At 39.3% G+C, this 12430-nt stretch overlaps 1 protein-coding gene across 1 annotated transcript in view; it reads left to right on the forward strand.

Annotated features, from left to right (window-relative positions):
- LOC145415357 (roundabout homolog 2-like) overlaps positions 1 to 12430 on the forward strand; it is a 242913-nt gene that overhangs the window by 116223 nt on the left and 114260 nt on the right. Inside the window, exon 3 of the mRNA XM_080284644.1 lies at positions 10465 to 10599. Coding sequence (XP_080140770.1) covers positions 10465 to 10599 — 135 coding nt within the window. The remainder of the gene's footprint in view (positions 1 to 10464; positions 10600 to 12430) is intronic.

The raw sequence follows: 12430 nt of genomic DNA on the forward strand, positions 1-12430 counted from the left end.
TAACTCCACTTAAGATGCATACTAGATACGTGAAATCAATCCACAACAATTTACCAACCAGCAAAGCTCCAGGACCAGATGGAATTCCTCCAGTTGTTTTGAAAAAAAGTGTTCCCCAGAACATGTTCCTTGTCTTGCTAAATTATTAAGACTATGCTCCATTCCCTAGTTCTTCGAATGGAGCCAATATCCACCTAATTCCGAAGAAAGGAAGTTCCTCTGACCCCTCTGATGACAGACCAATTGTTATCAAATCTTCTCTTGTTAAAAAAAAAAAAATGTGATTATAATTACTAACCACACAGTTAAAAATCTTGAATTCAACAACTCGGTTAGTGATAGACAGCATGGTTTTCGCCACAAAAGATCCACTGTTGACTCATACCATCCGTCATCCAACTGACCAACATGGAGAAACTCATGCAGTAGCCCTTCATATTTCTAAAGCTTTTGACACAGTGTGGCACCGTTCCCTACTATCCAAACTCCCTTACTGTGGCATTTTTCTTTTATTCCACTGACTTCCCCATATCTCAGCAACAGAAAGATAAGAGTAGATGACATATATTCCAATTTTCCCTCAATTAATGCCGGTATGCCAGCCCTATTCCTAATTCATATTAATCCTCTCTTGTTTGTCACCTATAATCCCATCCGTTCATATGCAGATGACTCAAAACTTCACAGTTCATTCACACTTGAAAATCCATCCACAAAGTTTAATATCTCTAACAACTCAGTACATGAATCTCCATAAATCAAGTCATATTTAAGTTCACTGAATGAGGACAAAATAACATTGTCTTATTTAACGCTAGGAAAAACCAAATTTACTAGTAGACAGATATTGCCTGATTTCTATATTACCTGCAGTGTTACTAGTATTCCTATCTCTAAAAGTATTAAAATTCTCGGTGTTTCACTTAACAGTGCCATCAGCTGGACCTCTCATGTTAGATCACTATCTAAAACCCCTTCAGAGAAACATGGATTATTGTACAGAGTCCGTAACTTCGTCATTGAAGAGCAGTTAGCTATAATTTATGAGTTATGTGCACTCTCAGCTGGAGGATTGCTCATCCTTGAGGAATGGATGTATAGAGGTTGCACTAAAACGAACAGTAATCAGAACAAAACTGCTAGTGTTTCAAATGAACTACCTCCCCTACAAGTAACAAGGAATGGTGCCCACCTTGCATTATTTTAGAAATAATTTAATGGAAAATGCTCAGACGAAGTTGCATCCATTGTGCCATCTCCCTATGCCTTCCTCCGCACTTCACGGGGATCTCTTAGTACTCATGGCCGGATTGTCACACTGCCATGTTGAAGAACTGCCTATTAGTATTCTTTTACTCACTGAACTGCATCTCTATGGAACTCGCTTCCCCAGAGTGATTTTCCCCCAAATTTCAACCTACAGCTGTTCAGGTCCAACTGTTACAGATTTATGAATGGAGGACACTCACAATCTGGTGAAATGATTATATTTTTTATTCATTTGTTTTTCCTTCCTTTGTTCTCTTAAAAAAAAAAAAAAAAAAAAAAAAAAAGCCAGACAGTCACCCGTGCATAACGTCTTCATACATTACAACTACAGGACTCAAAGATTCATTCCACGTACAGTACAAACAAACCACAAAAGTCACTCACCCGATGGCACTTAAAAACTCATCCTGCCTAAGAACAAGACTGGAAAAGAAAAAAAATCCTTCTAACGAATATTATGCAAACCACAAAGTTCATTCACGTAAGAGCACTCAGAAATTCTTCCAGCCTAAGAACAAGTCTGAAAAAGAATCTCGCTTAAGAATGCTCCTAAATAATAATAATAATAATAATAAATAATAATAATAATAATAATAATAATAATAATAATAATATAATAATAATAATAATAATAATAATAATAATAATAATAATAATAATAAAAATAATAATAATGATAATAATAATAATAATAATAATAATGATGATAATAATAACAATAATAATAATAATAATGATGATAATAATAATAATAATAATAATAAAAATCGGGGCTAAAAAATAAACCAAATATAGCTAAGGCCATTAAAAAAAAAAAAAAATCTATATATTAGTATACCTCTATAATTATCACTCATAATGTCAAACTTCATATAAAATCGCACTTTCTAGACGACTACGAATAAAGACTTATGTATAAACAAAACTGGAGGAAGACCGGATCATGAGAGATATCATGGAAAATTAAAAAAAAAAAATTAAGTTCCTGTAACATACATAAAATAGGAACATGAATCACCTTACAGAACACACACACACACACACACACACACACACACACACACACACACACACACACACACACACACACACACACACACACACACACACACCGCTCGCTGGTGCAGTGGTAACGCTCTCGTTTGCCAACTGGTGGACGGGAGTTCGCGCCTCGCTCAGGTTGCGAAAAGTTTCACTGACGAAGTGGGTGGTTACTGTCCCCCTTGAGCAAGGGGACTATATGAGCTCTCAGCTCCCTTCCGGGAGGGTAAAAAGCTGACGATCACGACCATCAAGTGATCCTGACCGACCCGGTGAATTACATACACACACACACACACACACACACACACAGTGATACGTAAAAGCAAACCGATATTTAGCTGGTATTTACTCCGCTGGATTTCTTCTCCCTTGGCATAGACCTTACCAAATGGAACTATGCTGGACTCTGTCACTTTCACTACAGCGGCACTCTCCCAGAATGAGTAAAATTTTGGAGGCAGCAAGAGCAAACTAAAGTTTTGTCATCGGACTGAAGAGGTTAACAAAAAGTAGACCCAAAATGGACTCAGTATTTATCGCAGGCAAGGACTGAATTTTCTATCTTTAAACCTTTTAATTTAGCGTCGTCATTTTCAGTTTACTCTGGCACGGGCCCATTTACCAGACCCTAAGGAGTATTCTCCAAACAGAAGAGGACCGGTACAGTTTCATTAACCTCTTAATTATGAGAGTTATCTTTACAGCTGTATAAAATCATCTGGTGGTAACAAGATTATCAGGAAGAGTAAAACTATTGTTTAAACGTAGAACCATTGGGGAATACGCAAGTGATGCATCATATGGGGATTCACTAAAGCACAGCAGCTTGCGTGTGAAAATTTTTAGGGAGTTTCTGTGTATCATCATATTTAGCCTCGCTAGAATGAAAGCCGTGAGCGTGAAAATCCTTCCTGGGTTTTAATGAATCACCATGTGTATATTCACCATAGCGAAGCACTTTGTGTGAGAAAATCTTGAGGATGTGATGGCCTGACTGACTGGGTCGCTCTTGGCTATGACTGTGCAGCTGATATGAATTGACTCAAGTGAAGAGGTTTTGACCAGAAAAAAAAAAATGACTCCTGGTAAGAAAAATACTTATAAAAGTCTCATACGTAACCAAAGGCATTATATAGGTTTATGAATATATATATGCAACCGAATACTGGGAAGACCCTCAAATATAATATATATAAAGGCGTAAAACGTTTCACAAGTAAAAATGAAAGAACAAAAATAGCCATACCCGCTAGCGCAAAATTACTTCCTCATACTTTAAAGCAGATCACATAAACAATATAAATAACGACAGCCCCCCCCAGAAAAAAAAAAAAAAAAATCTGTCATTGATCACAGTAGACCAAGAGAAAATAAAACTATTCAGAATAGTAATTCGCAGGGAAATCTCATAATAAGAAAAACAATGTAGGAAAGTTACTAGGCATAACAATATCATTTAAAAGCCTTCGTAAATAACAGGAGACCATAAAAAAAAAAAAAAATCACGCATTACAGCAAATCATTAAAAATCTCTTAAACGCAGGCATTAACACCATCGAGCTCCCACTATTCATTCTCAGCTGATTAAGATCGTTTGACATCACGAGACACAGTACGTCTGTATTATTCTTCCATCAACGAGTAGGTTAATGGTAGCAGTATCAACTCTCACAGACTACTACAGCTGATTCAGTTGTACAAACCCGTCTGGTTTTAGCTGGACTCATTCAGTAGACTACTACCGGCACTGACGGAGTATTATAACCCTACTTCATAACACCATGCTACAAAATTCTAACCTTGCTATAAATCAAATCGATAATATAGTCGTGAATAGCAACATATCGTAATGAATCTCACTCGTAAAAGAAGACAAAGTTAAACTTGACTGAATAACAGCGAACCATTGCAACCGAATAGAAGACAATTATTAATCCCTTCAGTCCGGTAACGTATTTACTGCTTACTTATTGTTGCTGCCTTGACACGACTCTTTATATGTTAAGAGAGACCTCATGAACCATTAGGGTTAGATGTAGCCTTATTCAGCTCGTTTACTGATAGATGAAAGTCGATGAATCAAATCATATATAGGTAGGAAGAAAAGTTAAATGCCAGTATTGCAAAGAATTAAATCCTTGATGCATAGCAGAAGAAGCAACCCCCCCGAAACACACACACACACACACACGACGGTAGATCACAACAGGCAAGTCAGCTCAGGCAGGAGTTTGCACGTGCGCCTACCTATTAATTTCAATCTTGACACTAACTGCCGACCTCCACATTACCGTATTACCTTGAGATATTCTCGAGCCTCCTAATAGCCAGCAAGTTGGCATTACGGTACGGCACGGTACGGTACGGAGTGCGGTACCTTACGGAGTACAGGACGGTACGGTTAGAATTAACTGTAGTCGAAATGTATGGTACGGAATTACGGTACGATATTTTCCTCGAAGTACGGTATGGTATAATTCAGATTAGGAAAAAATGGGCAAAATTCCGTACCGTACCGTACCTCAGGCTTCAAAAATTACCAGGCAATTATTAATGCCTTTGTGGCTTCTATCTATCTATCTATCTATCTGTCTGTCTATCTATCTATCTATAGATGTGTGTGTGTGTGTGTGTGTGTGTGTGTGTGTGTGTGTGTGTGTGTGTGTGTGTGTGTGTGTGTGTGTGTGCGTGCACATAGATCAGCCTATGCCTATTATCGCTGAACTGAGTGGTTCTCAACCTTTAACGGGTCGCGCCTCCTTAGACTTGGTCTACAAACCCATGCCTCCCTCCCTGCATCCTATCATCATTTGACTCGTTAATATATATATATAACCCAGATTATTGTTATTATTGCTGCCGCAGGTTCAAGTGGACGTTAACCCAGGTGACTAACAGCTGAATTATCCCTTCTCCTGCATTCCAGTATCCCATTTTCTAGGGATAGAGAGGAGTTGGGGACGATTATAATTTAAGCGGGGTGCGGTCCATCTTGCAATGTAGGACTTCGTGGTACCTTTAATTTTCTCTCGAAACGACCAGATGAGAGAGAGAGAGAGAGAGAGAGAGAGAGAGAGGGAGAGCGTGACCAGGTGGCAGACAGAAAAGTAAAAGAAAAAAAAAAACTTATTATACGAGTACAGAGGAAAATCTGCTTAGAAGATTAGAGAAAGACACTGAACACAATATAAATCAATGGTTTATCGTGATGTACACACACACACACACACACACACACACACACACACACACACACACACACACACTTGTTCGAACCACTTTAATTTTCCTCTGAGTCCTTGCATGCTACTTTGAAACTGTTTACGTGCCTCTAACTAGGCGCCCCCTTCCCCCCGATTGAGTACCAGCGGTAGAAGAGAGTCAAATACATTTTACATAATCTCGTATGACCTGGCAAAAACTGGTTTTCTGGTTTGTGTTCCTCATTATACCCAGCGTATGCACACCCACTAAAATAATTATCGGCACCCCATGCTTTGATACTCTTTGCGGCCACCACTGGCACAGAAGCCGTGAATACGCGGTGAGAGTTGGTACACCTGATCTCCCCCCCCACCCCCCACCACCACCGTCAATCTGTCCGCCCCTCCATGCTACCACCCCAGTCTCTCTCTCTCTCTCTCTCTCTCTCTCTCTCTCTCTCTCTCTCTCTCTCTCTCTCTCTCTCCAGATGTAGCATAATTCCCGTAGCTTCGTGTCTTGTATAACGAATATTTAATAGCAATGGACATAATGGTCGAAGGAAGGTCTCAAAATAGCTAAGCATTATGCACTAGACAATATACAAATCAAAGTGCTATGTGCTATTTGTCTGCTTGGCACCCAACGTATCCGGTGTTACCACCTTAGGATTTTCTTACACGTAAAGTCACGGTGGCAACACCATTAGCATTTTAAGAATGGATTGATGACACTTTATATAAGCCTAACTATTCAGTTTATACAGCACCCTGTGAACAGAACATGTTAAGTATAGACAGTATGCATCCTAGTACTGCTCTAATATGAACCCCATCAATAGCGCTTGAATGTAGTATTACATGGATTATGACACTGAGAATTTTATGTCACCAGTTTTACGAAGATTATAACAGCATTGCGGAGGGGGTAACGGTGGACATATTCGTTAATTTAGAATAGGCTTTTACTTCTGACCGTTCTCGATTTGCATATGATTTGAGGGATGTGTTGCCTACGAAACTGCTTGGACAATTCGAGCATTGAATGAGCTGTAGGAGCTGTAATGTTGATTCTGAATCTGATCTACATTACACATCAACATCCTCGTTTGTAATTTTAATGAAAACTATGTTGATACTCAAACTCTCGAAGTAACATAAAATACAGTGATAATTAGCAAAACAAACTGCTTAGTAAGCGGTGCCGCGAAGCCTCCGATGCCTCTATGAATACGGACCTAAGGCTCAGCAGATCAGCGATACCAACCAGGCACATTAACCCGGGAATACAGATTTTTCGTCCGGTGTGTCAAATTTTTTACACGCCAATATTTTTTTTTTTAGTATGTGTGCAACTAGAAAGAAATCAAAGGGAGCATGCCTCCACCAATGGCAGTCATTAAAAATGATCTGGATCCTAATCCGGATCCGGCCCAAAATTTAAAAAGTTCTGTCTTGGTCCATGGCCCACCTTTCCACAAAACTTCATTGAAATTCATTGAGAACTTTTGGAGATATTGTGCAGGATACTCTGGACCCGGATCCAGATCCGCCCCAGATTTCTTCCTTGGCCCATAGCCCACGCTTCCACAAAATTTCATTAAAATCCGTTCTTAACTTTTTGAGCAATCCTGGATCCGGTTCTGCCCCCAAATTTAATCAATTCTTTCTTGGTCCATGGTCCACCTTTCAACAAAATTTCATTGAAATTCACCAAGAACTTTTGGAGATATTGTGAAGGATGCTCCGGATCCGGATCCGCCCCCAAATTTAATCTTGTCTGCCTTGGCTCATGGCTTACCCTACGACAAAATTTCATCAATATCCGTTTATAACGTTTTGAGTAATCCTGGTAACAGACAGACAGACAAGCAAACAAACAGACAGACAAAGAAACAAACGAACTGACGCCGGTAAAAACATAACCTCCTTGGCCAAGGTAAGAATGTCTCATTTTATACCGAACTAAGTGTCATTAAAGTTCACTTCCATACCAGACTGGATTTTTCGGTGATACCGGCTACTTGTTTGAAGACTCCGAACGCACACCTGCATACGCAAAAATATGCCTTAAACATTGTTTGGCTTATATTCAGAGTATGGTGTTGAGTTATTCTAGGCCATATCAAACCCCTCCTATTTCAAGTCTCCTCTAAGTTGAAAAACAAAAAAAATTGTTTGAAGGTAGCCAGAATAAAATAAAATTTACATCACCGGATTACAGAAGGCAATATTTTAATTTACAACCCTTAAATGTTGCCAGGATGTCACTGTCGTCTATGAGTGTCCATGTGTTGAGAATTGTAGTTATGAAGTTTGCAGTGCTAATAGTGATAATGATGGCAGTGATATCAATACTAATGGAAGCCGTGATGGCAGTGAATATAGTAGAAAATTATGAAAACATGTAAGTTTTGTCCTATATTTCAGTCAGCGCTGGGTTTGTCTCCTGCTGTTTAATATAAGGAAATGTTCACCACGATGCCCTCTGGTGGCCGGAATTCATGTGTGCTCAGATTTATAGATTCCAATACATTATTGACTTGTATACTCGAAGGAAACATTTTCATTTACTTCTCTGGAGAAAGCGAAAGCCTCATTAATAATATATCTCTCTAGACGCAATCTCGGAGCTTTGAGCCTTGATTCATGAGTTTGAAACCCAAGATATGTATGAATTTTAATTAAGCGTGACTGTACACCGGATAAATGATTTCTAATTTTAGAGCAGTTACAAGGAAAAAGGAAACCTGATAAGTTCTTTGGCAGCAGAAGGAATACGAGTGATTACGTCGTGAGTTTTCATTGGGGGATATGTATCCGTTTTGAGCTTAGTCGTCATCAAAATGATTATCATCATCACCCTATTGTACTTTCCCTAATAGAGCGAATTCAGATCCCCTACAGAGAAAATACGGAAGTAAACGGAACTGTCATTAGACATACTGTATACCACAGTTCCATTTACTGCCCAGTCAAGTAATAATAAGGTGCTTTCCATCAACCCTTTCTCGGGCCTGGCTGTATTTAGACATTTTATTTTGGCTACCGCTAGATGAGATACGGGTCTTTCTCTAAGGCGTTAGAACAGCGGTTCTCAACTGGTGGTCCATGGACCACTGGTTGTCCACGGTGACTTTTTGGGTGGTCCACAGGACGTTCACTATATCTGGTAATAAACTGGAGAGTGGTGCATATATTTTTAAATTTCTTGAAATTTCAGTACGAAAAATTTTATCAAAGTAAATAATTGGCCATTTATTTTATTGTATTATTCCTACTGATTATTCCGGTATGATTGGTACTTACCGAAATCTGTCAACACATGCAGTCAAATGTCTTCTGCCATTTGCATCAACTTCCATGTGTGAGAGCAGATTTTCATGTTTGTTGCACATTAAGTCCAAACAGAAGGATCGGCTTGCAGTGGAAAGCGATATTCATTGTGCATTATCAAGTACCACTCCAAACATTGAAAAGCTTGTCAGTGAGAAGAGAATCCAAAAGTCTGGTTGCAAAGAAAAATGTTAGTTGTATACTCCTACATAATTTCATAGTTCTGTTTGTTATAAATAAATTTCACAGCAAAATGTTTGAGAACTATTCATATATTTCCTGAAAATTATGCTTGGAAGAAATATATTTCAAACCAAAATGTCAACTGTCTACTATTTTATATCATTTCTCGAAATTCTGTTTGCAAGATATATATTTCTAACCAAAATGTTTGTGCATTATTTATAATTACTGAAAAATGAAATGGTCCACGATATCTTTTTTAACTGGTCTGGTGGTCCATGGCCCGAAATGAGTTGAGAACCACTGCGTTAGAACATACCGTATTTCAGTTAACCTTTTAGAGGGTTGAGACTCACATGGAATAGCTCTGTGTCACATTATTACTATAATACACAGCTTTCACCAGACATCTGCAACATATATATGCATACACGTACGCTTTGATGTACACATAAGGCATTTTACGTAGCACACACACACACACACACACACACACACACACACACACACACACACACACACACACACACACACACATTGCCGTACATCCACTGTATCTCTTTTTAAAAAATGAAGATCACGGCATGACTAGACTTCCAGAAACTACAATAATTAACACATACATACTCCTTGTTATTAATTAGATGAATTCTCACGAGTATTTTCTAATTATTATTGTGTTACAAAAATTATCTCTCAATTTACTGTTGTGGTAAACAGCTTCTTCACATACTTCAATCCAGTTTTAACGAGGTCTTGTTAACAATACCGAACATGTGTTTTGGAATGTTTACCCTACGAGTATATAACTTCTGATCCTCAGACATATAACGGAACTGTTGGCTGCGGGTATACTTACTGTTTCTCGTGACATATTGTGCAAAATAACGAACGTATTCTCTCTAGTTCAGCCGGAGAAGCCATCACCCTGTTAATAATTATTATATGATATTCTTGCTACATCGTCAGTTTTTGACCTTAAGATAGATTTCTCTGACTGCAACGGTTAGATATATCCTGTATTAAAGTTCTTCTTTACTAGGAGGCTCTCATAATTTAAATATAAATTATCAGGTACAAAAAAAGAAAAAAACTAAAGCATCCAACTGTAGTGAAGACGTCGGTATCATGCTCACCTGAAAGATTGGACTAACTCCATAAAAATATCCCAGTTTCAAATGTACATATAAATAATTGTGCAAACTCTATGTGCAGCACGTCTCCTTGCTTCCGATGTACACATGAACGAATATACTAACTCCCTTTCATTCTTTGATGTACACATGAGGAACTGTACACTAGCTCCCTGTACAAATCATGTCCTGCCACAGATGTACCCACAAACAACTTTACTAAGCGCATGTATGTTTTCCTGTCACAGAAGTGCACACAGACAGCTATACTAACCCATGTGTACGTCTCCCTGTGACAGATGTACACTGGAACGGGCGTGCTATCGCAGTTCGTAAACCTGCATGTCAGTACGCCTCGTGCAGCCATCCTAGGGCCACGGGAGTTGCACGTGCAGGAGGGAGACACCGTGACGCTCGTGTGTGTCATCCAGCAGGTGAGACAGACAGGCAGGTGAAGTAGCAGGCAGGTTAGGCAGGCAAGCGAGGAAGGCAGGCAGGCAGGGAAGGTAGGCAGGCGAATCAGGCAGGCAGGTGTGCCAGGAGGGCAGGTGTGGCAGGCAAGCATGTAAGGGAAGAGCTTGAATGACTGCTGTGGACGTGTGGAGCGTGAGGAGGTGAGGGAATTGGCTGGTGAGGTAGCGAGGTAACGGGCCAGTAAAGCTGAGTAAGCATCGACAGGCAGGATGAGTGACAGACTGGGAGACAGGTATGCAGCGTTGACAAGTATGTTTGTAAATAAGTGAACGTGTAAAGCTATAGACAGGTAAATTTGTAGAGTGGTAGCCAGAGGGAATGAGTGGTAGGCGGATGGACATGGAAAGTAGAAGGCAGGTAATCAGTGCCAAGGTGGGAGTGGAAAACATGTAGATGGAGGCAGATTGATTGAATATTAGGGAATTGACACAACGAGTGTAGGTAGATTGACAGAGAAAGAGGCAGGTGGACAGGTAGAGTGGTAGGCGGGTTTACAAAGTGGCTGTAGGCAGAATGGCTGATACTAGAAATAGTGGAAGGACAAGTATAGCAGTGCCTAGATACACCGGTAGAATGGCAAACAGTTAGACAGTGGTAGACAGGTGTGAGAAGCGCGTAGATGTGAAGACAGGTGAAACTGAATAAGGCAAGGCATCATCACTCCCATGTGATTAATACAAATGATACAAGGACAGACAAGCCGAGGGACAGAGAATAAACTGTAGGGTCAGGGAACAGGAAGCGTGAAGAGAGGACCATTCTTTCGTGAACTGGTGAGTCTTCCAAGATCCTTTTGCTAATTGATTTGTTTTACATAATACACTATAATATCCTTTGCACCTCAGTTTTATATCCATTTATTTCATTTACTACATATGATTCCATAACCAATTTAAAACAGTGTGACAACAGCACCAACATTAAAGTATGAGAGGTCATTGCAATTGTTTAGATATTAAATGTGACTATCTATCTGTCTATCTGTCTATCTATCTATCTATCTACTTATTTTTTTAATAACAAAACAGAGGAAGGAAAAACGAATGAATATAAAAAAAAAAAACAATCCATACACCAGAAGACTGGTGTCCTCTGTTCATAAAACATCTGTAACAGCTGGACTTGAACAGTTGTGGGTTGAAATTTGGAGGGAAACATCTCTGGGGAAGTGAGTTCCAGAGAGATGCAGTTCGGGGAATGAAAGAATTCTGACAGGCAAAAGTTCTGCAATATGGCTGAATGACATTCCAGTCATGAGCGCTACCAGATGCCCGTGTAGCATGAGGGAAGGCAATGGGAGGTGGCACAATGGACGCAACTTCGTCTCAGCATTAGCCATAGAAATATCTGCAAAATAATGCAAGGGAAGCAACATTCCTTCTTACTTGTAGGGGAGGTAGTTTATTTATAATAGCAGGGTTATTAATAATTCCAACAGCTTTGTTCCTAATTTTGTCCAGCTCTTTTAGTGCAACCTCTCTGCATCCATTCCACAAGGGTGAGCAATATTCAAGCTGAGAGCGCACATGACTCTTATAAATTATAGCTAACTGCTTGTCAGTGAAGAAGTTATGGACTCTGAACAATAATCCAAGTTTCTTTGAGGCGGTTATCTGACATGAAAGGTCCAGCTGAGGGCACTGTTAAGTAAGACGCCGAGAATTTCAATACTTTCGGAGATGGGAAGATTAGTAGCAATGAATTTTAGAGATCGGAATATTAGTAGCGTTGAAGGTAATATACGAATCTGGCAATATGTCTCTATTAGTAAATTGTATATAATTAGTTTTT

The sequence above is a fragment of the Coenobita brevimanus genome, chromosome 13 (assembly GCF_032717465.1).
Source record: "Coenobita brevimanus isolate Jiangsu-jjx chromosome 13, ASM3271746v2, whole genome shotgun sequence".
Taxonomy (NCBI): domain Eukaryota; kingdom Metazoa; phylum Arthropoda; class Malacostraca; order Decapoda; family Coenobitidae; genus Coenobita; species Coenobita brevimanus.